Source organism: Pipra filicauda, unplaced genomic scaffold (assembly GCF_003945595.2).
Source record: "Pipra filicauda isolate LSUMZ 115617 unplaced genomic scaffold, ASM394559v2 scaffold736_size123286_pilon, whole genome shotgun sequence".
Lineage (NCBI taxonomy): Eukaryota > Metazoa > Chordata > Aves > Passeriformes > Pipridae > Pipra > Pipra filicauda.
This window is the reverse complement of record NW_024104905.1, coordinates 26,046-51,007: the sequence shown is the minus strand read 5'-3', so window position 1 is coordinate 51,007 and position 24,962 is coordinate 26,046. Positions and strand designations below refer to the sequence as shown.

At 52.2% G+C, this 24,962-nt stretch overlaps 2 protein-coding genes and 1 pseudogene across 2 annotated transcripts; 1 reads left to right on the top strand and 2 right to left on the bottom strand.

Moving 5' to 3' along the window:
• Positions 1-3,877: 3,877 nt before the first annotated feature.
• On the bottom strand, positions 3,878-4,573 carry LOC120324873 (olfactory receptor 14C36-like; the record flags this gene model as incomplete). Its single annotated transcript, XM_039389528.1, has 1 exon — positions 3,878-4,573. A coding segment is annotated over one exon (696 nt), but the record flags the coding sequence as incomplete, so codon positions are not given.
• Positions 4,574-14,233: 9,660 nt separating this feature from the next.
• On the top strand, positions 14,234-15,255 carry LOC113984046 (annotated as a pseudogene).
• A 6,218-nt stretch (positions 15,256-21,473) lies between these two features.
• LOC113995811 (olfactory receptor 14J1-like) lies at positions 21,474-22,391 on the bottom strand (the record flags this gene model as incomplete). The annotated part of the gene is made up of 1 exon (XM_027736279.2): positions 21,474-22,391. A coding segment is annotated over exon 1 (918 nt), but the record flags the coding sequence as incomplete, so codon positions are not given.
• Positions 22,392-24,962: the final 2,571 nt, after the last annotated feature.

Below are 24,962 nucleotides of genomic sequence, written 5' to 3'. Positions count from 1 at the left end.
TTGATGAAAAGGAATGATTTCCACAGATCTTTGGGATGCAAGAGGGTCAGGGCGGAAAGGATTTGATCCAAAGACAAAGGGGGAAAAAAAGATTAGTAGCACTTAATCATTGACCAGTTGAGCAGTTTTCAAGCAATTTAATAGCACTTACTACAATTTTAACACTGACTGAATTATAGATTCCCAAGAACAACATTCCCACCACAGTCGATTCACACCCACACCCAGGCAGAGATGTGTGGACATATCAAGAGCTGGGTGTGGAAAGGTCCCTCTCCCAAATTCTCCTTGTTGTCAGGGAAACACTGCCACAAATCCCTTTTTTTTCCCCATCAGACAAGGGTCACAGCTGGAGGAGTGTTTGTTGAGGGGGATCAGAATTGTCCTGGGCATCACTGAGGGTCTTTGGAGTGTTGCAAACTGGAGGGTTCCCGAGCTGGGAGAGGCTGCCAGAGGTGTCCCACTGAGAGGGAGGTGCTGGGGAGCTGCCAGGGCCTCCCTCAGCCCCGCTGGGTGTGGGCTCCCAAGGGGACTGGCTTTAGTTATCTGCTGAATTTCCATCCTAGTGTCAGGAATGACTGGAGTTTCCAAACTATTCGGGAATTGTATCCAAACTGTTCCATTTGGGTCACAATTCAGGCAGGGAATGTTCCAAGGCTTTCATGGGATGACTGATTATCCTATGTTCCCCAACTGTTCCACCTGGGATTGTTCCCACCTTTATCATCCAGGAGCACCTGGTCCAGTCCAGGGACACTTCACCACACCCTGGTCCAGTCCAGGGACACTTCATTGCTCAGCTGGTTTGGTCAAGGTTTGTCAGGAGCTCCTGAGATCATACCTATAAGAAGGATGGGCACAGACTTAGTTGTAATAAGACAAGTGATAATGGTTTTCAACTAAAAAAGAGCAGATTGGAACTAGATGTGAGGAAGAAATTTTTTACACTGAGGGTGGTGAAACACTGGCACGGATCACCCAGAGAGGTCATAGAAGCCCCACCCTTGGAAACATTCAAGGCCAGGTTAGAAAAGGCTCTGAGCAACCTGATCTAGTTGAACATGTCCCTGTTCATTGCATGGGGGTTGGACTAGATGACCTAGAAAGGTCCCATCTGACTCAAACTATTTCGGATTCTATAGTTCTTTCCTACAGAGCCAAGGCTGACAAGGATCCCACAGGTTTCAGACCCAGCTGAGCATCCCCTTTGATGGCCCAGCTGGCAGCTCTGCTAAAAAGCTGCTGCAAAGAACCTCCAGACCTAAAGGAGCTTTTGTGCTGGGCTGAGCTGTGGCTCTCAGGGCTGGGGGGTTGGCTTTTGGCTGCCAGGTGCCCACCAAGGCTCTCTCACTCCTCCTTCTTCTCCACTCCCCTTGGTGCCTGCAGGGTTGTTTCTCCCCCATTTCTCTCACTCCTCTCTGGGTCCCAGCACCCTGGATTTTATCCTTTCTCCAAAGGGTTATCACACAGGGGCCTCTGGAATTGCTTTTTGGCTCAGCTTTGGGCAGTGGCTGGTCCATTTTGGAGCCACTTGAAACTGGCTCTCTCTGACACAGAGTCAACTCTTGATCTCCTCTTCCCTAAGGGAAACCTGCAGCCCCCTCCCTGCTACCAAACCTGATCCACAGGGTCATTCAAGTGACCAGGGATACAGGAGGTCATTGATCCCATTATTCCTCAGGCTGGTCAAACAAACTTTGTCTTCTTTCCTGTCCCTGACTACAGGTTCTTTCTGTCAGAGCAGAGCTGTGCTGGACCTCAGCCGTGCTTTGCTCCAGAGCCTGCTGGGGTGGGGGCAGATGGCAATGGAAGAGTTGGGTTGGACTGGATGATCTTTGTGGGTCCCTTCCACCTCAGCATATTCTGTCATTCTGTGTTTGTTTGGGTTTGGTTTGGTTGGGTTTGGTCTTTTTCCCTCCTTTTGATTTTCCTTTCCTCTGACCCATGAGTTTATTCTTCATTATCTTGGGCCTTGCTGGGCACCTGATGGCAGGACAAGTTTATCCAACTCAGTCATCTTGACCACATTTTTGTCCAAGTCACCATTAACTGGACGAGGTTTCTCACAGACTCGCTGCAACTTGGTATCATCCACAAAGGAGTGGAAAGTGCATTTCATCCCATCACCCAGAGACATAATAAAGATGTTCCATAGGAATGGTCAAGGGCTGGTCCCTGATGGATGTCACCTGGGAGTTGCTGCCAAGAGGAATTTGTGCCATGACTTTTGACCCTCATCAGTCATTCAACTTCCCACCCACCACATGTTTCACTTGTCCAGTCCAGCTGTCACCAGTCTGGCCATAAGGAGACCACAGGAGACCACATCAAAGGCCTTGAAAAAGTCTGGGCACACAACATCCCTTTTCTTTTGCCTCCCACAGGGGTTCTGCAATCCCTGCCTTGTCCTTCCCATGCCTGGCAATGGCTGCAGGAGGACTTGCCCTATCCCCTTCCCTGCTGAGCCTGAGCAGTCTGGAACTCTGCCAACCCTCCTTGCTACCCTGTTTGCAGACTGGTTCCATGTCTACCTTTCCCAAGGCCCCAGGAAGCTCTGGGATGGCTCTGGCCTTTCCAAGTCTTTGGGAGAGGTCTCCCAGTGACACTGCCCAGCCTTCTCAATATCCCTGACACCAAAACCTTTTCTATTATCCCACAGTTCCAGATTAGTGCTCAGGACACAACACATATTCTCATGGTTCTTCAGGAGAAAATTAGAAGTGATTTCATTATAGAGGTCAACTGGTGGAACAGCCCAGTCTGGTCTGGCCCCACAGCAGTGCCCAGCCCAGGGTGCTGCAGAGCTCTGGGCACTCCCCCCACAGCCCCAGCCCCTCTGAAGGCCACAGCAGCTCCTGGGGCACAGAGAGGAGTCTCAGCATCCCCATCAGCTCAGGGGCTGGACACTCAGCATGGCAGGAGGAAATGGAGGTCAGGGAAACTGCAGGAGCCCTGGTGTCACCTCCAGGAGATGCCCAGCACAGCCTGACTGTGCCCCTCAGTGCCAACCCCTCTGCCCAGCCCAGCCCAGAGTCCTGGACCAGGGACAGAGCAGCCTGTCCCCAGGGGGGCTGCAGAAAGAGCTTTCTCTGTGTCAGGGATTCCTCTCTGCAGGCCCAGAAATGCTGCCTTGCTCTTCTCCAGGGACATCCCTTTGCCCAGGTCAGTGTGTCCAGGCTGCCTTGGCCAGTTGCAGATCCCAGCCTGGGATCCCTGCAGGGCCTTGAGCTGGAGGTGCTGCTCTGCACAGGGAGGGGCTGTGGCACCTCGGGCTGACCCTGCACTGGCCATGCTGGTCAGGGTGGGGAGCAGACCCAGCAGGATGGGGATCACTCCTCTCCACCCTCTGCCATAGTCCTGGAAGGCTCAGTAGCCAAGAACAAGGCTGGGCAGGACCATGGGTTGTTTCCAATGGCACAAAGGGCAGGGCAGGACTCCACTCCATGCAGCCTGTGGGCTGGAGAGTTCTTCAGGACACCCTCCTGGAAAGCCCACCCCTGGCTCTGGTACAGCCCCCTCCTTTATTGTACTCAGTGATTGTGATTCCTCATGTACAGAATAACAAAGGCAGGATGTTTGACAAATACCTTGCTGCAGGAATTTTATTTTGTTTAAATGCACACAGAGAATGATTCCTCATTTACACAATTGTGGGTCAAAACAAAGAGGTGGAGAGTGAATTAGATAAGGGATGAAAAATAAATTTCTGTGTTAAGAACATTAAAAGAGGAAAAATTATAAGAAGACTCCCCCACTGCCATTCTCAAAAGCTTTAGAATGCAGGCTGGGCCAGTAAAGGGTTACACAAGGAATGTTCTGCAGAAGAAAAGAGGCAGGTTATTGCTCCTGAAAAGCATCCAGTCATCATTTTCCTCAGGGCATCCTTGAGGTCCTGGTTCCTCAGGCTGTAGATGAGGGGGTTCAGTGCTGGAGGCACCGCCGAGTACAGAACTGATAGTGCCAGATCTAGTGTTGGGGAGGAGATGGAGGGGGGCTTCAGGTGGGAAAACATACCAGTGCTGATAACAATAGAGACCACGACCAGGTGAGGGAGGCACGTGGAAAAGGCTTTGTGCCGTCCCTGCTGAGAGGGGATCCTCAGCACAGCCCTGAAGATCTGCACATAGGAGAAAACAATGAAAATGAAACAACCAAACCCTAAACAGGCACTGACCACAATGAGCCCAATTTCCCTGAGGTAGCCTGAGTGTGAGCAGGAGAGCTTGAGGATGTGTGGGAGTTCACAGAAGAACTGGCCCAGGGCATTGCCCTGGCACAGGGGCAGGGAAAATGTACTGGCTGTGTGCAGCAGAGAATAGAGAAAGCCAGTGGCCCAGGCAGCTGCTGCCATGTGGGCACAAGCTCTGCTGCCCAGGAGAGTCCCGTAGTGCAGGGGTTTGCAGATGGCAACGTAGCGGTCGTAGCACATGATGGTGAGGAGGGAAAATTCTGCTGAGATGAAGAAGAAAAAGAAAAAGAGTTGTGCAGCACATCCCGTGTAGGAGATGGTTGTGGTGTCCCAGAGGGAATTGTGCATGGCTTTGGGGACAGTGGTGCAGATGGAGCCCAGGTCTGTGAGGGAGAGGTTGAGCAGGAAGAAGCCCATGGGGGTGTGCAGGTGGTGGTCACAGGCTACGGCGCTGAGGATGAGGCCGTTGGCCAGGAGGGCAGCCAGGGAGATGGCCAGGAAGAGCCAGAAGTGCAGGAGCTGCACCTCCCTCCTGTCTGCGAATGCCAGGAGGAGGAACTGGGTGAGGGAGCTGCTGTTGGACATTTGCTGTTCATTAGGACAGGGTCTGTTAAGAAAAGGAAAGCACAGGGAACAATTAACACAGCCCCCTCTCAGCAAAGCCAGTGCAGTTTTCAGGGAAATCCCCTCCAAGTCAAGGCATTTCTTTTCTCTGATTTGTGCTCTCTGAGGGTTCTGTGAGGAGCAGGAGCTCTGCCCATGTGCTGCCAAGGACTCAGCTTTGCTCTGCTGCAGTGCAGACATGGAGCTGGTTTGGGACAGCTCTCATGATCACAGGGGATGTCACATGGAACCCACCTTTGATGGAAGAGTTCAATTCCTGTACTGTTGTCTTGGAGAAATTTGGTCTGCAGAAGAGAGGCAGAGTGTATCCTTAAAATAGTTTTGACTGGGTTTTTTGGTTACAGTCATAACACGTGGGGGGGGGGCGTTAGGGGTAAATTTTTCTGATTAGAAATCTGAAGAGTGTTGAGCCAGGACAGGCAGAAGGGCTGAGCTCTCCCTTGCTTATTGCAGAGCCAGGAGAGCTGCAGTGCCTCTCAGCCTGTTTCCCATCTGCCCTGCACTTTCCCTTGGGCTGCCTTGAAGAGGACTTCACACACAGATTCATCTTTAAAAAGCCCACCAGGATCTGTGCTGAGAGCAGGGCAGCGCTGCTTGAAAGGGCAGCTCTGTGAAGTGTCCCCTGTGCCAGCCCAGAGGTGCAGCTGTGCTGGACAGAGCAGGACAGGAGCCCTCCCACAGGGAAGCCAAGGGCTGGGACAGGAGAGTGCCCACCCCCAAAGGAAGGCTCAGCACTGCCCAGGATCCTGTGCTCATCTCTGAGACTGCCTGAAATATTCACCTTAGAGAGTAAAAGAGTTGGAATTTCAGTGCAGCCTCTTGAACTGAGAGAACAATGTCTCTGCTACAATGCCTAAGCAGGAAACACACCTCAGGACTAATTCCTTTCCTGTAGCCCCTGTCTTTTGTGAGCTTTGCAAAAAATTCTCCATTCAATATGGTGTAGTGGTGTGGAGCTGTGAGCAGGTCTGACCCTGTAACACTGAGACATGGAAAAGGTTCTCCCTCAGCTGCCAGGTTTGCTCCTTGCCCACAGCCCTTCTGCCCCAGCCCTGGCAGCAGCTCCCTGGGCTGGCTGAGAGCTGCCCCTGGCAGGCAGCAGAGTCCCTGCCCAGCACAGCACCCTGGGCTGCAGGACCCTGCTCTGCCCCACAGCCCTGGGCACCCCTGACTGCACCCCCGGCTTCACAGCTCTTCCAAAGTGCCCCAAAACAGCCCCTGCTCACCCATCCCATCAGCTGGGTCTGGGCCAGCTTTAGGAGATGCCTCCAGGAGCTGCCCCTGCACTGCCCTGCAGCCACAGACTCACCCTGTGCAGCCCTGCCAAGATTCCTCCTGCAGGGAGCTCTCAGCCCTCCTGCCAGTGCTGAGCCCCTTGAAGCTCTGTCTGTGCCCTGCTGGTGTCCCTGAGCTGGCCTGGCAGTGCCCTCAGCCCTGCTGGGCTGTGCAGAGGAGCTGCTCACCAGCAGAGCTGTCTCTTTGAAGCTCTTCTTGCTTGCCAGGAGCTCCCTGTGTGCCAGGAGCCCTGCCCAGCTCAGCAGCACAGCAACAGCCCCAGGCATTTCATGACCCTCAGGGGGTTTGGTGTTGTTTACATGAGACTCAGTCCCTGAGAGGAAGTTCAAACAACTTCTCAAGAAGTCAAAGTGAGATTGAAACACTGAAGTTTCTTGTAGTGCTAATGAGTCTCACTGAGGGACACAACTGAGAACGTGTCCCCAGGTTCCAGTTAGAGCAGAAAACTGCAGACAGTGATGACAAGGATGGACAAGCAAGGGAAAGGTGGCTCTGATGCTGAGGAAACCTGGATGTGTTTCCTTAATCCAGAGGACCAAACCCTGACCCCCAGCCCCTGGGAAGGCAGATCCTGTCCCTGCCTCATTCCTCAGGGCTCTTCCTGGGGCACTGGGATGTGGGATGTGCAATGCCAAGGGCAGGCCCATGGGGTGGCACCTGCCAGGCTGCTGAGCAGGGACAAGGAGGCCATGAGGCCCCAGGGCTGCAAGGGGCACTCCCCTCCTCCTGGCCTCAGGGGCACAGACAGCAGCCATGGCCAAAGGCCTGCAGAAGGTGGCTCTGTCAGGGCCTTTCAGCTTCTCCCCCTCCCTGTCTCCTCTCCAGCCCAGGCTGTCCTACGGTGTCCATGCCCTGCCCCTTTCCCTGCAGGCTGTCGTCATCCCCCCGGCTGCCCCACCTGGCTGGCACCTTCCTGCACTGACATCTCTGCGTCCTCCCTGGCTCTTCCTGCACACACAAAGCCTTGGGCTCATCCAGACTCCTCCTGGCTGACGTGTTGCAGCACAGCATTTTCCATGGAGTGAAATTCCTTTTTCCTCACATCCACTTGGGACCTCCCCAGCTGCACTTGGCATTAATTCTTTCTTTCTCATGCTCTTTTCTGCTATATCAAAAGGATCCACCATCTCTAAATCCTCCCTTCAAGCCCCTTGAGGGCTGTCCTGTGCTGTCCTCAGTCTCCACACCATTGAGGCCACAGCTCCTTAGCCCCTCTCTAGTGCTCATGTGCTTGAGACATTTAAACCCCATCTTGTGAGATCTCTGGGCACTCACTAATGTTTTTGCAGATGAAAATATTGTGCTCATAGTCTAAGGAAATCACAGTTGCCATGACAACCAGCATGCATTCCCATTGCTATAGTCACTTACCATGGTAAACGGAATACATTCTCATTGCCACAGTCAGTTACCATGGCAACCATAATACATTCCCATTGCTCTAGTCAGTTACCATGGCAAACATCATACATTCCAATTGCTATGCTCAGTGACCATGGCAACCATCACACATTCCCATTGCTACAGTTGGTTACCATGGCAACCATCACACATGCCTGTCACTACGGTTCGTGACCATGGTAACCATCACACATTCCCATTGCTACAGTGAGTTACCATGGCAACCATCACACAGTCGCGTTGATATGGTCAGTTACCATGGCAACCATCATACATTCCCACTGCTATGGCCAGTTACCATGGCAAAAATATATTCTCATTGCCACGGTCAGTTACCACAGCAACTACCATACATTCCCATTGCTAAGGTCAGTTACCATGGCAACCATCACACATTCCCATTGTTACAGTCAGTTACCGTGGCAACATATGTACATTCCCACTGGTATGCTTGGTTACCATGGCAACCAGCATGCATTCTCATTGCCATAGTCAGTTACCATGGTAACCATCACACATTCCCATTGGTACAGTTACCTTGGCAACTATCATACATTCCCGTTTCTACGGTCAGTTACTACAGCAACCATCATACTTCACACTGGTACAATTGGTTACCATGGCAACCGTCACACATTCCCGTTCCTACAGTCAGTTACCATGGCAAACATCATACATTCTTGTTTGTACGGTCAGTTACCATGGCAACCATCATACATTCCCATTGCTACACACAGGTACCATGGCAACCGTCACACATTCCTATTGCTATGCTTGGTTACCATGGCAACCATCATACATTCTCGTTGCTATGGTCAGTTACCATGGCAACCATCACACATTCCTATTCCTACTGTCAGTTACCATAGCAAACATCATACATTGCCATTTCTACGGTCAGTTACCCTGGCACCCATCATACAGTCCCATTGCTACTGTCAGTTACCATGGCAACCATCATACAGTCGCGTTGCTACGGTCGGTCACTATGGCAAACAGCATACAATCCAATTGCTACGGTCTGTTACCATGGAAACCATCATACATTCCCATTCCTACAGTCAGTTACCAAGGCAATCATTGTAAAGTCCCATTGCTGTGGTCAGTTACCAAGGCAATCATCATACACTCCTGTTGCTATGGTCAGTTACCACGGAAACCACCATACATTCCCACTGTTACGGTTGGTTACTGTGGGAACCATCACACATCCCATTGCTGTGGTCGGTTACTATGGCAACCATCATATGGCCCACTGAAACAATCACTTACCATGGCAACCATCATACAGCGGCGTTGCTATGATCAGTTAGCATGGCAACCATCTGAATTCCAGTTTCTATGGTCAGTTACCATGGCAACCATCATACATTCCCGTTCCTACTGCCAGTTACCATGTCAACATCATACATTCCCATTGCTACATGCTACATTGCATCATTCATTCCCATTCCTATGGTCAGTTACCGTGGCAATCATCATAGTTCCCACTGCTATGGTCAGTTACTATGGCAACCAGCATACATTCCCATTCCCATGGTCAGTTACTATAAGAACCACCATATATTCCCATTGCTACAGCAGGTTACCATGGCCACCATCATACAATCACGTCGCTATAGTCGTTTACCATGGCAACTAACATACATTCTCGTTGCTACGGTCAGTTCCCATGGCAACTAACATACATTCCCATTGCTACGGTCAGTTCCCACAGAAAACACCATACATTCCCATTGCTACAGTCAGTTACCATGGCAACCAACATACTTTCCACTGGTACAGTCCGTTACCATGGCAACCAGTATACATTGCCTTTTCTATAGTCAGTTACCATGGCAACCATCATTCATTCCCGTTGCTACAGTCAGTTACCATTGCAAACATCATACTTCCCACTGCTATGGTCAGATACCATGGCAAACAGCATACATTCCCATTGCTATGGTCTGTTACCATGGCAACCATCATTCATTCCAGTTGCTAGGGTCAGTTACCATAGCAAACATCACACATTCCCCTTGCTACAGTCAGTTACCATGGCAACCAACATACTTTCCACTGGTACAGTCCGTTACCATGGTAACCAGCATACATTGTCGTTCCTATGGTCAGTTACCATGGCAACCATCATACTTCCCACTGTTACGGTCAGATACCATGGCAAACAGCATACATTCCCATTGCCATAGTTGGTTACCATGGTAACCATCATTCATTCCAGTTGCTAGGGTCACTTACCATGGCAAACATCACACATTCCCCTTGCTGCAGTCAGTTACCATGGTAACCATCACACATTTCCATTGCTTTGGTCTGTTACCATGGCAACCATCATTCATTCCAGTTGCTAGGGTCAGTTACCATGGCAAACATCATACATTCTTATTGCTATGGTTGGTTACCATGGCAACCAGCATACATTTTCATTGCTACGGTCAGTTACCACAGGAACCATAATACTTCCCGCTGGTACAGTCAGTTACCATGGCAACCATCATACAGTCTTATTGCTATGGTCAGTTACCATGGCAAGCATCACATATTTCCCACTGCAAAGGTCAGTTACCATGGAAACCATCATACAGTCCCATTGCTATGGTCAGTTACTGTGGCAACCATCATAGATTGCTGTTGCTATGATCGGTTACCATGGCAACCATCATACACTCCCATTGCTATGGTTGGTTACCATGGCAACGAGCACACATTTTTCTTTCTACAGTCACTTACCATGGCAACCATCATGCATTCTTACTGCTATGGTCGGTTACCATGGAAACCAGCATAAATTCCCATTTCTACAGTCAGTTACCATGGTAACCATCATACTTCCCACTGCTACGGTTGTTTACCATTGTAACCATCATACATTCAAATTGCTACGGTCAGTTACCATGGCAACCATCATATTTCCCTTTGGTACAGTCTGTTACCATGGTAACCATCATACATTGCTGTTCCCATGGTCAGTTACCATGGTAACCATCATACATTCCCATTGCTATGGTTGGTTACCATGGCAACCAGGATACATTTCCATTGCTATAGTCAGTTACCATGGCAACCAGCATACATTCCTATTACTATGGTTAGTTTCTAAGGGAACCTCTTGGTTCCTCTTGGAGAGAAGCAGATGCAGATGAGCCTCCCTGTTGTCCACCAACCTGCCAGCTGTGCTCTAAAGGCCTGTGTGCCAAGGGCTGTCTTGACCAAGACTCTGCAGAAACCTCTGGGACTCTTTGCATCCTGTCATGGTGCCTTTCCAGTGAATTCCAGGGTTATCAAAGACAACTGGAATGGGCTCTTTGTCTCACTCCACAAGGTCACCCAAACCACTCTCTCCTCTCACCCTCAACCAAAAAAGTTCACCTAATTTGTGCATCCCCTAGAGCAGCTCCACAGGTCCCAGAAGCTCCTTCCCGCTGAGGACACCTCTCTCCTGCTCTTTCTGTCCTGTGTCTCCTTGGCCTTCTCTCCCAACCCATCACAGCCCTGCAACCTGGGAACTGTCTCAGCAGGCCTGGGCTGTTATTGCCTGCAAGTGGAATGAAGAGGGACTTGGGGCTGCAGCTCCTCCTGCCTGTGCCCCACACGCAGGGCATTGGGGCCTGTCTGGCTGCAGCCCCTCAGCGGGGGCACCGGGGTAAGAACAGACTTGCAGTGGGGAAAGCTGCTCTGAAAGCCCCGAGAGCTGGGCTGTGCAGAGGCTTTGCTGACAATGGCCTTGGGGGTGGACGTGATGGGACTCAGGCCCAGGGGGAAAATCCCAGGCCTGATCCCTGAGGAGATCAGCACATGCTGCTGAAATGCTGGGGGAGAGCAGAGCCAGCAGAGGGAGGGAACAAGTGTGGACAGCCTGGGCTGATGTGCTTTGGACTCGTGCCTGGCCCGGCCTTGGCTGGGCAGAGAAGGGACAGCCTTTGTGTCCCTGCAGGGCTGGGATTCACTCCCTGCCCCAAAGGCCCCCAATGTGTCTGAGAAGCCCTGGGTGGTGCCTGTCACACAACTGCTGGGAATGGGGATGGGGTCCCTGCACAGGCCCTGTGCTGTCCATGGCAGCTGCTGCACTTGTGCTGCAGAGCCCTGGCACCTCCCCTGGCACTACAGGCCCCTCTTTGGCTGTTCAATCCAGGCTCAGCTGCCCTGAATTAGGTTCAGCAATGAAGGGATGTCCAGGAGACAATGGCCATTGTACTCTGAGGACATGTAGAAAATACCCTGCTAAAGAACAGGAGAGAGACCTCTCTCCCTGTGCCACCTGACTCCATTTGGTCACCTGAACACCTCTAGGGGCTGCCCTGGACAGAAGGAACAGTGACAGGTTCCCCTGTCCTACCTGTAAGCACCTTCTGCCACTGAAGTTGGCCAAAGCAATGTCCCAGTAGCCTCCAAGAAGATCCCACAGCTGCTGCCCTGTCCCTAGGAACTGCTCCATTGGAGCCTGCAGTTCCCAGCAGGAATCTCAGTCACCTCTGGCCCCTCAGAAGGAACCAGGGCTTTGTGTCCCAGCAGGTCACTCCTGGCTTTGGTCTTCATTCATTGCCATGGGAGCTGGGACAAGGAGTCACCTGCAGGGGCCTGTTTTGGGCCCACTGAAGTGGGGCAGGAGGAATCCCAGCCCAGGGGGGTTGTGGAGGGAGCTGAGTGTCCTTGTGGCCCCAGGTCTGTAGAGCCACAAGGAGACACCTCTGTTGACTCAGCTGAGTCCCTTCCCTCAGTGCAGGTGAAGGAGATCCCTCCTGGGCACTGTCTGGGTTTCCTGTCTAATGATGGGACATGAAAAAGGGGACTCTTGGACTTAACTCTGTGTCTGTTTGGTAAAATGACAGTGCTGAAAGAAGTGTCTGTGCCCAGGTGAGAGAAGGAACATCATTATTTCCTTCAGCTGTGTGCCAGCAGGTTCCCCTGGAGCCCCAGGGACAGCTGGAGGGAGCCCAGAGGGGCAGAGCAAGGGCTGCCTGGGGCTGTTGCTGTGCTGCTGAGCTGGGCCGGGCTCCTGGCACACAGGGAGCTCCTGGCAAGCAAGAAGAGCTTCAAAGAGACAGCTCTGCTGGTGAGCAGCTCCTCTGCACAGCCCAGCTGGGCTGAGGGCACTGCCTGCAGCACCCAGGGCACAGGAGAGAAGGCAGAGAGATGAGAGGCAGCCTGGGCTGGGAGGTGACTGAGCTCTCACTATGCCAGAAACCTTCCCAGGTATTGAACGAAGAATTCTCTGGCTGTAGGAAAGTTCAACTTCTCTTCCTGGAGGCATCTCCTAAAGCTGGCACATCCCACAGCTTCTAGGATCTTTCAGCAGGACTCTCCCAGTTGCTGCAGTGCAGGGGAAGTGGCCATATGGCAGAGCAGGGCAGGAGCTGCAGGCAGCAAGGGCAGAGAGGAGAAGGGAGCAGGAGGTTCAAGGGATCCTGGGCTGGGAGGACAGGGCAGAGCTGCTCAGGGCAGGAACCTTGCCAGCCCTTTGCCACGGTCAGGCTGTGGCTGCAGAGCAGTGCAGGTGAGTTCCTGCAAGTGCCTCTCCCAGCTGCCAAATGGCAGCAGTGGCAGGAGCTGTCAGGATGGCTCTGCTGGATTTGCTGGGGTGCAGCAGGAGAAGCTGCTGCAGAGCAGGACTTGCTGCTGCCCCCTCAGAGGCCCAGGGCCAGAAGGTTCCCTGTGGCAGGGCTGGCTGTGGGGTGGGAAGGTGGGGGTGCAGCCAGGGGTGCCCAGGGCTGTGGGGCAGAGCAGGGTCCTGCCCCCAGGGCTCTGTGTGCTGGGGCAGGGACTCTGCTGCCTGCCAGGGTCAGCTCTCAGCCCGGCCAAGGAGCTGCCACGGGGCTGGGGGAGAAGGGCTGTGGGGAAGGAACAACTCCTGGGAGGGCAGAGCAGGGCAGAGTCCTTCTGATCTCCAAAGTGGGCTGCAGGGATGAGGGCTGGTCACAGCTCCAGATCAAAGCAGGAAATTTCCCAGAAGGTATTTGCAAGAGGCACAGACAGACAGGAGGTACCTTAAAGAGAATGAACCAGTTTTTTCAGTGTTATACTCTGGGTTGTCTGGGTGCTGACTGCAACAGGGAAATCAATCTCTGAGCACAGGAGGAGACACTGAAACTTGAACTCCGTTAGATTAGAGGAGATTGAACTTGAGAGTGTCAGACATCAAAACTGTCTTATAGACAGCATCAGTGTCACTTTTTCAGCCCTGGGCCCAGGGAAGCAGCTGCTGGCAGGGACAGCTCCAGGAAGCAGAGCCCTGGGCAGGCAGTGGGGGATAAGTGCCCCCAAGGCCTGGGGGAGGGGGCATTCAGGCAGATCTGGGGGCCCTTCCCTGCAGCTCTGCTGGGAATTGTGTGCTGGGCCATAGAAATGAGGATTCCTGCAGTGGAAAAGAACTTTGCCAGGTGTGATGGTAAAAATGGAAAACACAGGTACAATTATTCTAAGGACAGACTAAGCTTCTGCTCTGCAGCCCCAGCTCTTCTGAGTCATTACAGTAGAGATGGAACTTTTGTACTCAAGGTCTGTTACATCTGACATTCCTTGTATGAGAGCTCTACCAAAAAATTCCATTTCCCCCTGGAGCACAGCAAAACTGACTCCTTGGCAGTGCATTTGGTGACATTTGACACATTGATTTCTTGTAGCAATGGAGTGACATTTTACACATTGATTTCTTGTAGCAATGGAGAGCTCTGTCTTAACTGTTCCCTGTCCTTTCCTTTTTTGAACAGACCCTGTGCTAAAAAGCAGCAAATGTCCAACAGCAGCTCCATGCCCCAGTTCCTCCTCCTGGCATTTGCAGACAGGCGGGAGCTGCAGCTCCTGCACTTCTGGCTCTTCCTGGCCATCTCCCTGGCTGCCCTCCTGGCCAACGGCCTCATCCTCAGCGCCGTAGCCTGGGACCACCACCTGCACACCCCCATGGGCTTCTTCCTGCTCAACCTCTCCCTCACAGACCTGGGCTGCATCTGCACCACTGTCCCCAAAGCCATGCACAATTCCCTCCATAACACCACAACCATCTCCTATGCAGGATGTGCTGCACAGGTTTTTCTCCTCATATTCTTATTTGCAGCAGAGTTTTCCCTCCTCACCATCATGTGCTACGACCGCTACGTTGCCATCTGCAAACCCCTGCACTACGGGACCCTCCTGGGCAGCAGAGCTTGTGCCCACATGGCAGCAGCTGCCTGGGCCACTGGCTTTCTCAATGCTCTGCTGCACACAGCCAATACATTTTCCCTGCCCCTGTGCCAGGGCAATGCCCTGGGCCAGTTCTTCTGTGAAATCCCACACATCCTCAAGCTCTCCTGCTCACACTCAGGCTACCTCAGGGAAATTGGGCTTCTTGGGGTTAGTTTCTTTTTAATATTTGGTTGTTTCATTTTCATTGTTTTCTCCTATGTGCAGATCTTCAGGGCTGTGCTGAGGATCCCCTCTCAGCAGGGACGGCACAAAGCCTTTTCCACGTGCCTCCCTCACCTGGCCGTGCTCTCCCTGTTCCTCAGCACTGGCATATTTGCCTACCTGAAGCCCCCCTCCATCTCCTCCCCATTCCTGGATCTGGTGGTGTCAGTTCTATACTCGGTGGTTCCTCCAACACTGAACCCCTTCATCTACAGCCTCAGGAACCAGGAGCTCAAGGATGCCCTGAAGAAACTGATAACTGGGTGTTTTTCAGAAGCAATAAACTCTCCTTCTTCTGCATGTTATCTGTCTCATTAAAGGCCAATTCTGTTATGGACTTCTTTAAAGGTCCACCATAACTTTTCTATTTTTTACTCCTGGTAGGGGCGTTAATTTTCTGAGAATTTGTTCACACTAAAAAATCTTTATGTATATAAATATATATATATAAAAGTATATATATATTTATATATCTGTATACACCATTTTCAATTCAGCGTTTGCCTTTCTAGCCTGGCCCAGAGACTGCACAAATTGGGAATTGTATTCACTGTCTGCTTCAACCAAATAAAGAAAAAACGCTGCCTTGACTTGTTTGCCTGACATCTTTCCTCTCTGACTTCTCTGCAGCTGCAGGGTCGGTGCCTCTGTGCAGAGTTGGGTCAGAAAAGAGTCCCAGCAGAGCAGCACTGCCAGGGAGCAGCAGCCCTTCTCCTGCCTGGCCTCCTCTCCCTTCCCTTCCACACTGTCCTGCAGAGCCCTGTGTTGGTGGAGGCCTCAGTGCTCTGGCAGTCGGTGCCAGTCCTGCTGCAGGACTGTCCAGGGACTGCAGGCAGGGACAGCCACGGGCACTGCTGGCACAGAGCTGACCTCTGCAGCAGCACTGCCATCCTGCAGGGGCATCTCCTCAGGGCAGGGCCTCAAAGCTTCCCTCTGCTTTCCACTTTGCTCTCCAGGATGTGCCCAACACAACGCCCTGCAGAGGAAACCAGCAGTGACCAGCACAAGGGGGGGAGTGCTCAGGGTGGGGGCACCCAGCAGTGCCCTGGCACAGCCAGCGCCGCTCCCAGCACTGGCCTCTCACCCCAGGCCATTGGGCTTGTTCTTCCCTCCAAGGAGGGACAGTAAATGACCAGCTCAGGAGTCCATGTTTGCACTGCATGCACAAGACATGCCCATGTGTCACAGCTTGGGGCTGGGGGGTGGAAGGCTTAGACAAAGTTGATGGCAGAAGCCGTCTCGTTGAGCTACGAGGTGCACAAAGGACCCCCTTGCTTTCTAAATTCCTTCTCAGAGAGGAGCCTGGGGGTGGCTGGATCCAATCTAAGACTCAGATTTTCATTTCAATTGAAGGAATTCTAGAGGTGTGATTCAATCACTTTGTCCTGCAAGTTTTAGTGATGGCAAATCAGAAATATTTCTTTAAAATGAATTATTTATTATGTCAAAAGAACAGAAAATTTACCAGACAAGTGAACAGACAAAAGACCTCAATCAGAATTATTTACTGCACAGAATAAAAGCCAAAAAACTCCTAGCAGTATAGTGTAAGATAGGATATTGTAGTCGATCAAAGTCATTCTATTAAAGCAATTGGATCAAAACCAGCAAAAAGAAACAATCCTGAAGCAGAGATTGAGGTAACTCACCCCACAACCACAGGGAGTAGTTCTCTCTCTTTCACTTAACCCCTGGGCAGTGACCATGAAGAGCTGTCCCTGCTTCATGGAAGAAGCTCCACACACTTCAAGGAAGTCTGTGGAAGAATCTGCCACAGGAAAGTTGGACGGGGCTTTTACAGTTGTCAAGGGTTTGACTGCCAGACATATTTGCAGGCCAGGGAGCAGCTTCTCTGTCAAATCCTGCTTGAAAAAGCAGGATGTGTGTTTGAAGTTTCATGAAACATTTTGGGTTTAGCATAATTCAGCATTAAAAACAGTACCTTGACACCAGCAGTAACTCATCACAGAGAGTGTGCATTGTTTGCATTTTCTGACCATTGTTTAGGTATTATCAGAGCATCCTGCCAGATTTGGATGGGTGTAAGAGCTGCGGAACACAGAATAATGAGTCACCCCATGAAAGCCTTGAAACATTCCCTGACTGAATCCTAACCCAAATGGAACAGTTTGGATACAATTCCCAAATAGTTTGGAAACTCCAGTCATTCCTGACACCAGGATGGAAATTCAGCAGATCACTAAAGCCAGTCCCCTTGGGAGCCCACACCCAGCGGGGCTGAGGGAGGCCCTGGCAGCTCCCCAGCACCTCCCTCTCAGTGGGACACCTCTGGCAACCTCTCCCAGCTCGGGAACCCTCCAGTTTGTGACACTCCAAAGACCCTCGCTGGTGCCCAGGACAATTCTGATCCCCCTCCACAAACACTCCTCCAGCTGGGACCCTGGTCTGTTGGCAAACACAAAGGGATTTGTGGCAGTGTTTCCTGACAACAAGGAGAATTTGGGAGAGGGACCTTTCCACCCCCAGCTCTTGATGTGTCCACACATCTCTGCCTGGGTGTGGGTGTGAATTGACTGTGGTGTGAAGGTTGTTATTGTGAATCTATAATTCAGTCACTGTTAAAATTGTAGCACATGCTATTGAATCACCTGATAACTGTTCAATTGGTCAATGATTAAGTGCTACTAATGTCTTTTCTCCCCTTATCTTTGGATCCAATTCGTTTGTGCCCTGACCCTCTTGCATCCCAAGGCTCTGTGTAAATCATTCCCTTTCATCAAAAAATATATATTTTTCATGTCTTTCACTTTAAAGTCATCCTCCTTAGCTAAACTACAAAACAACTCCAATTAGCTCCAGAAGTCTTGAAGACTTGAAGACAATTAAAGGAATGAAAATAATTTGTTTTTCAGTCTTTTAATGAGTCTCCTAGTGTGTTTGGAGTTGCATCAGCTGTCAGTCCAAGATGGGCCATGTCAGAACTGGTGAGGTTGGGGGGTGAGGAGAAATGTTGATCATCCAGGGTCACTCTGGATCTCCTGAGGAGACACTCACCATCAAGATCACTTGGAGAACACCTCTATCACCTCTTCTTTGAACTACAAAATATCCATCCTTGAATTAAAGCAAAAAAAGTAAAAACTTGGAAGACTTGTTTTGAAATTGCCTTGAAGACAATTAAATGAAAACAAAGAGATCCTGAGGGATTTCTGGAATTTAATGAGCCCCACGGTGTGTTTGCAGCCCAGCCCATGATCCTGAGGTACTGAGAGAAGATTGAAGCAGCTGCTGAAGAAGTCAGAAGCCAAAGTCCAAGTGCCTTGAAGCATTGCTGGGCCCCACTGAGGGCAGGCACTGCCAAAGCCTCCCCAGGGACTCCTTGGAGCAGCTCCTTGGAGGCCAGGAGTGCAGGCAGACAAAGGCTCTGGGCAGGCCCCTGCAATGCTGAGCAAAGCCTGCCTTGGTTTTGTGGAGCACAAAGGCCAAGGCCTGAGCCCCAGGCCCTGGCCCAGCAGATCCTGTCCCTCCCGGCTGGCTCAGGGCTGTTTGGGGGGCACTGGGATGGGAGGGGGAGGAACAACAAAGGCCCAAAACTGGGCAACCCCTGCCAGGCTGCTGAGGGAGGGGCGAGGCAGAACCCAAGGGCAGAACCTGCCAGGAAAGTGGCTTGTGGTGGCCTGAGTGGCAGAGGCAGCTGCCAGAGGCAAGGGGACAAAGGCCTGGGTGCCTTTGGGCCTTGCAGCCCTGCCAGAGCCCTTGGCCATCTCTCCTGCAGGCTGTCCTGCCCTGGCCCTGCTGCTGCTCTGGCCTTGCAGGCTGCACACACCCCTCCTGCTTTCCCACCCCCTCCCAGCAGCATTTCTAGACCCTCCCTGATGGCTCTGCACCAGCTCTGGCTGTTCCCTGGAACACAAAGCCATGGGCTGATCCTGACTCCCTCTGGGTGAGCTCTTGCAGCACAAGGGTCCCCGTTGACTGACAGTTCTTTTTCCTCACCTTCAGTCTGAACCATCAGTGTTGCTCTTTGTGGAGATTTCTTTCTATTTTCAATATGGAGAAAAGCTCCATCCTGTCAGATCTACTCTAGACCCTCTCCGGTTCTTCCTCATTCCTCCAGGATGGGGAACCTCACAGACAGACAGACCAGTCCAGATGTGGTGACCCCAGGGCTGAGTCCAGGGGGGTGACAACTCCCTTCTCTGGGTGCCCACACTCCCCCTAAGGCAGCCCCATGTGCAGTTGGCCTTAAATCAAGGGGCCATTCTGATTCTTTGTAATGTCACGGAATCAAGTGGCACCGTGACACTGCAGGGCCTCATGGAACCAAAGGAATGCAGGGACACTGTGGAACCTCATGGAACCAAGGGACCATTGTGACATGCGGGGTCTCTTTGGAACAAAAGGAACCCTGAGATATCTCAGAGCCTCATGGAATCAAGGGGCCACTGTGCCTCCCCAGAACTCCATGGAATCAAGCAGAGCCACTGCCTCCCCCCCGCTGCCCTGCTTGGACACCTCTGGTGTCAGTGTGTTCTTGGGCAGCACAACTGATCTCAGAAAAGAGAGTTTCCCACATTTTGCTTTCCCCCTCTTTCCCGTGGATTTGTTTTTTGTTCTTTATTCTTTCAGGAGGAAAAGGGGGAAGGGAGGCACGTGTTGATCCCGGGTTTTATCTGTTTACAAAAGGGAGTTGGGCCAGGGGGGTGGAGAGGAGGCAATTTCTCTCTCTGCTGTTGCTTTGAACTGTTCTGTTGGTATTGCTGGTTTTGCTGCTCTATTTCTTGTCAGTAAACTCTTATTTTCTCAATTATACCTCCTTATATTTTGTCTCCCTGTAGTGGTGGGGAATAAAAGAGGAGTGAGTTCATTTTATTGGAGTTCCCACCCCAATATGTGTCTTTAAACCAGGACAGGTTGCTCAAGGGCTCCCTAAAATTTGGCATCATCCACAAAATGAAAATACATTTTGTCCCATTGTACAGAGAGATAAGAAAGAATTTCTACAGTGGTGTTCAAGGGCTGGTCACTGAGGGATATCACCAGGAAGTTACTGCCAAGAGGACTTTGTACCATGGATTTTATTTGACACTCGTCATTCAGCCAACTTCCCACCCACCACATCTGCCATGTATTCAGCCCAGCTCTCACCAGTCTGGCCATAAGGAGACCACAGGAGACCATGTCAAAGGCCTTGAAACAGTATGGGCACACAACATCCTCTTCTATTCCCTCCCACAGGGGTTCTGCAATCCCTGCCTTGTCCTTCCCATGCCTGGGAATGGCTGCAGGAGGACTTGCCCTATCCCCTTCCCTGCTGAGTCTGAGCAGTCTGGAACTCTCCCAACCCTCCTTGCTGCCCTGTTTGCAGACTGGTTCCATGTCTGCCTTTGCCAAGACCCCAGGAAGCTCTGGGCTGGCTCTGGCCTTTCCAAGGGTTTGGGAGAGGTCTCCCAGTGACACTGCCCAGCCTTCTCAATAGCCCTGACACCAAAACCTTTTCAACATCCCACACTTCTAGAGGAGTTCCCAGGACACAAAACAGGTTGTCCTGGTGGTTGTGGAGCATTAGAAGGGATTTCTTCCTCGAGACCAACCCCTCCAATTGGATCAGAGTGCAGCTGAAAGGTTTCCTCAGCATTTTCCCCAGTGCCTCCCTGCCCTGAAGGTTTCTGGCCATCAGGCTGGAGCTGAGGGGGTTGGGCAGGTGCCTGAGGAGGGGGTAGAACAAGGGCTGTGTCCAACTGTGCCAGGAGGGCTGTGCTGGGCAAGGATGAGGAGGCTGCAGAAAACAGTGGCACTGGGGAGGGGAGAGGAGCAGCTGGAGAGACCTTGTGCCTGCCCACGCTGGGCAGGAGCTGCCCCAGGATGGCAGCTCTGAAGCACTCCCAGGATGTCCCTGGGAACAGGAGGGGAAGACTGGATCTGAAAATGGAACCTGGAAAGCAGAGAGCAGCAGTGTCATGGTGACACTGCAGGAGAGTTGCAGCCCTGGAGCAAGGTCCCAGAAGAAGTGACCCAGTCCATGCAGTGGCCTCAGAAGATCCCACAGCATCCTGGAGATGCTGGAAGGGAGCCCAGCTCTGCTGCACAAGTTCCCAGGGCCTGTCCCTGCCTGTGCTCCAAGGGCTTCCAGCCCCCAGGACTGTGCTCAGAGAGCACTCAGGCCTTACGGTGAGAAAGGGGCTCAGGAGGACAGTGTGGAAGTGGCAAGAGAGCAGCTCTGCAAAGACCAAGCCCTGATGCTCCCTGGCAGTGCTGCTGGGCTGGGATTATTGTCCCCTTCCTGTTTGCAAATACACCCTGTCCTGCAGTGTGCTGTCCTCTGGGAACATCTGAGAAGAAGGGTCTTGGACAAAGAAGGCACTACAGGGTCCTTTATTTTGTTTAAATACTCAGAGAGCACAATTCATCATTTTTACATCTCTGGATCAAATTTAATGGGTAGACAATAAATTAGAAGGCAGATGCACAATAATATTTAATTGCACAGGAAATTATTGCAAGAAGAAGCCGAGGACCTCCAGGAAAAACCTGACCAGGAAGGTTGGTCCATTATAGAGTCCCATTCTGAATGCTACACACCAGAAAAATGGCACTTTATTGCTCCTGAAAAGCATCCAGTCATCATTTTTCTCAGGGCATCCTTGATCTGCTGATTCCTGAGGCTGTAGATGAAGGGGTTCACTGCTGGAGGCACCACCGAGTACAGAACTGACGCCACTAGGTCCAGGGAGGGGGAGGAGAGGGAGGGGGGCTTCAGGTAGGAAAAAACGACAGTGCTGACAAACAGGGAGACCACGGCCAGGTGAGGGAGGCACATGGAAAAGGCTTTGTGCCGTCCCTGTTGAGAGGGGATCCTCAGCACAGCCCTGAAGATCTGCACATAGGAGAAAACAATGAAAATGAAACAACCAACCACTAAACAGGCGCTAACCATAAGAAGCCCAATTTCCCTGAGGTAGCCTGAGTGTGAGCAGGAGAGCTTGAGGATGTGTGGGATTTCACAGAAGAACTGGCCCAGGGCATTGCCTTGGCACAGGGGCAAAGAAAATGTATTGGCTGTGTGCAGCAGAGCATTGAGAAAGCCAGTGGCCCAGGCAGCTGCTGCCATGTGGGCACAAGCTCTGCTGCCCAGGAGGGTCCCGTAGTGCAGGGGTTTGCAGATGGCAACGTAGCGGTCGTAGCACATGACAGTCAGGAGATAAAACTCTGTTCTAAAAAAGAATATGAGGAGAAAAACCTGGGCAGCACATCCCTGGTAGGAAATGGTTCTGGTGCCCCAGAGGGAATTGTGCATGGCTTTGGGGACAGTGGTGCAGATGGATCCCAGGTCTGTGAGGGAGAGGTTGAGCAGGAAGAAGCCCATGGGGGTGTGCAGGTGGTGGTCACAGGCTACGGTGCTGAGGATGAGGCCGTTGGCCAGGAGGGCAGCCAGGGAGATGGCCAGGAAGAGCCAGAAGTGCAGGAGCTGCAGCTCCCTCCTGTCTGCGAATGCCAGGAGGAGGAACTGGGTGAGGGAGCTGCTGTTGGACATTTGCTGCCTCTGGACATGAGGAACTGTCACAGGAGAAAAAACAGTGACAATAAAGGGGGACCTGTCTGAGCAAAATCAAAGCCATTCCCATACACACCACTCCCCTCCCTCTGTCACACACAGACAGTTTTCTTTTTCTAGCAGTCCTTCCTTTAGCTCTGTGCATGGAGCCCTGGTTTATGCTGGCCATGTGTGCAATGAAGGCCAGGGCCTTTGCCCACAGGCTCTTGAATTCAGCCCCACTCTGCAGAATTGGCAGGGGAAGGGACCTGTGCTGATGCTCAACTCTGTCCTGTGAAACCTCTGCCAATGTGGAAGGGCCTGTCAGCATCTGCACCCCCAGTGTAGTTGTAAAGGCAGGGTAAGAGTTTGGGAGGGTTTTACAGCTCCCCCTGTATCTCCCCTGGTGACTATTCTGGGATGTCAGAAATCTCATCATTTCTGCTGCCCTTGGGGAAACAAAGGGAGTTCTGTGAGGGAGAGGGATCAGTGGGGAGGGAGGGGATGTGGTCTGTCACTCTTTTGTGTTCCAGGATTCTCTGGGCTTTCACTTTCTCAGAGGGATGATGATCACACCCCAGTGTTTCCCTTATAAAACACCAGGTACTAATGAAAGCAGATGGATCCACCACAGACCCTCAAATGTCTGTCCCTTTCTCAAGGTCTCAGCACCACACTGGTAGCCAAAAACACACATGGCTCATTTCCCCAACCCAACAGCATTTTCTACATTGTTGAATTCTGTGCTTTACCCTGGGGCTTTCAGATAACACAAAGACAACAGACAGGTGTTCATCCTGGAGGGAAGCTGCCAGCTTGAAATGAAACTTTAGGGAGACAGCCGAGTATCCTGATGATGGCATTTGATTCAGGGAGATTCAGCTCCTTCCCTGGATACACTGACAGCATTGCCCAGAGCCCCCAGGGCAGAGGAAAGCTGGGACACTTGTTCCCATGGATGGGGCTGCAGGAAAGGACCCACAAGGGCAGGGGGTGACTCTGCAGCTCAAACTGCCCTGCCCAGAGAGCCCCACAGCACCACCAAGGGAACAAGAACCCTGGCACAGACAGGAGAGGAACAAGGCCCAGCACAGGGAGGGTGGGGCTGGGAGAGGCAGGGGCAGAGCCCACCAGGCACTCGGGACAGGGTCACCCTGAGCCAGCTGTGCCACCTCCCAGAGCCCAGCAGGGCCAGGCACCTGCTCCCAGCCCTGTGCTCTGCTCAGGGAGCTGGGCCCGGGGCTGCAGAGCTGCCCCACGGCTCTGCTGCAGCTCTGCCTGCACAGGAGGGGCTTCAGCCCTTGGACCCCCCGGCCCTGAGGGCAGAGGCTCGTCTGGGTGGGAGAGGAGGGGAGGGGGCTTGTTCAGAGGGAGGGCTCTGCACTGGAGGGGTCATATGGGGATCTCTAAACATTCCATGACACTGGAGGTGTTTCAGTTGTTTCCCTGTGCCATGACTTCGCCCTGTCAGCACTCACAGATCCCATTCCAACCTCTGTGCACTCACCTTGGCCCTACAGAACCCTGCCTGTTTGCAGGGCACTGACTGGGCACTTCTTCTTGTTTGCAGGTAGAAAAAAATAGGTCAGAAAAAAACTGATGATTCCATCAAAAGTGATTCTGCTTCTGTCAAAGGCAGAGGAGAGGCTGAAGGCACTTTAGGAAGCTGCTCTCAGCTCCACTGTTCATTCAAAGTTACAGCTCAGGAGTCTCAGTGACTTGTCCAACATGAGAGCTCCTTTTCCACTTCTCAAGCCCCAGATTCCTCAGGAGTTGGAAACTGAAAACACTGACTCAGAGAAGTTCCTTTCCTTCATAATAATTGTGCTTTGTCCTTCCCCTTTTAAAGTTCCCCTGGAAAGGTCCTGGTGTGATCTGGATCTGTGAGCAGCCCTGACCCCACACAGCACTCGTTCAAGGGCAGGAAGACCCTACCTGGGCCCTGCTGGGCTTCTCTCCCTCCACTTCCAGCTTCTCCCTGTAGAGATGAGGGCAAATGGCCACGTAGGGTTATTGCTGACCCTGGCAGGCAGCAAAGTCCCTGCCCTGTCACAAAGAACCCTGGAGCACGGGGACCCTGCTCTGCAGGACAGCCCTGGGCACCCCTGGCTGCACCCCCACCCTCACACCCCACAGCCAGCCATGGGAGAAAGAGCTGTCCTGCCCTGTCCCTCTGATGGTGTCTCAGGGAAGCCCAGTCCTGGAGCACATCCTCCCCCTCTGCAATAGAGAACCTGGGAGAGTCCTGACAGATGCCCAAGGCTGTGGGATGTGCAGCTTCAGGAGAGTCCTCCAGGCACACAAGCGACATTGCCCTACATCTGTACACTCACTCTGTAGAGCCTGTGAAATTGTGTCCCCAAGGGAAGTCTCAGCTGAACACCTCCCATCTTTCCACTGCCTTTAACCTCCCTCTGCCTTGCTTCTCTTCTCTCCTGGCTGCAGGCAGTGCCCTCAGCCCTGCTGGGCTGTGCAGAGGAGCTGCTCCTGGGCAGAGCTGTCTCTCTGCAGCACTGCCCGCTTGCCAGGAGCTCCCTGTGTGCCAGGAGCCCGGCCCAGCTCAGCAGCACA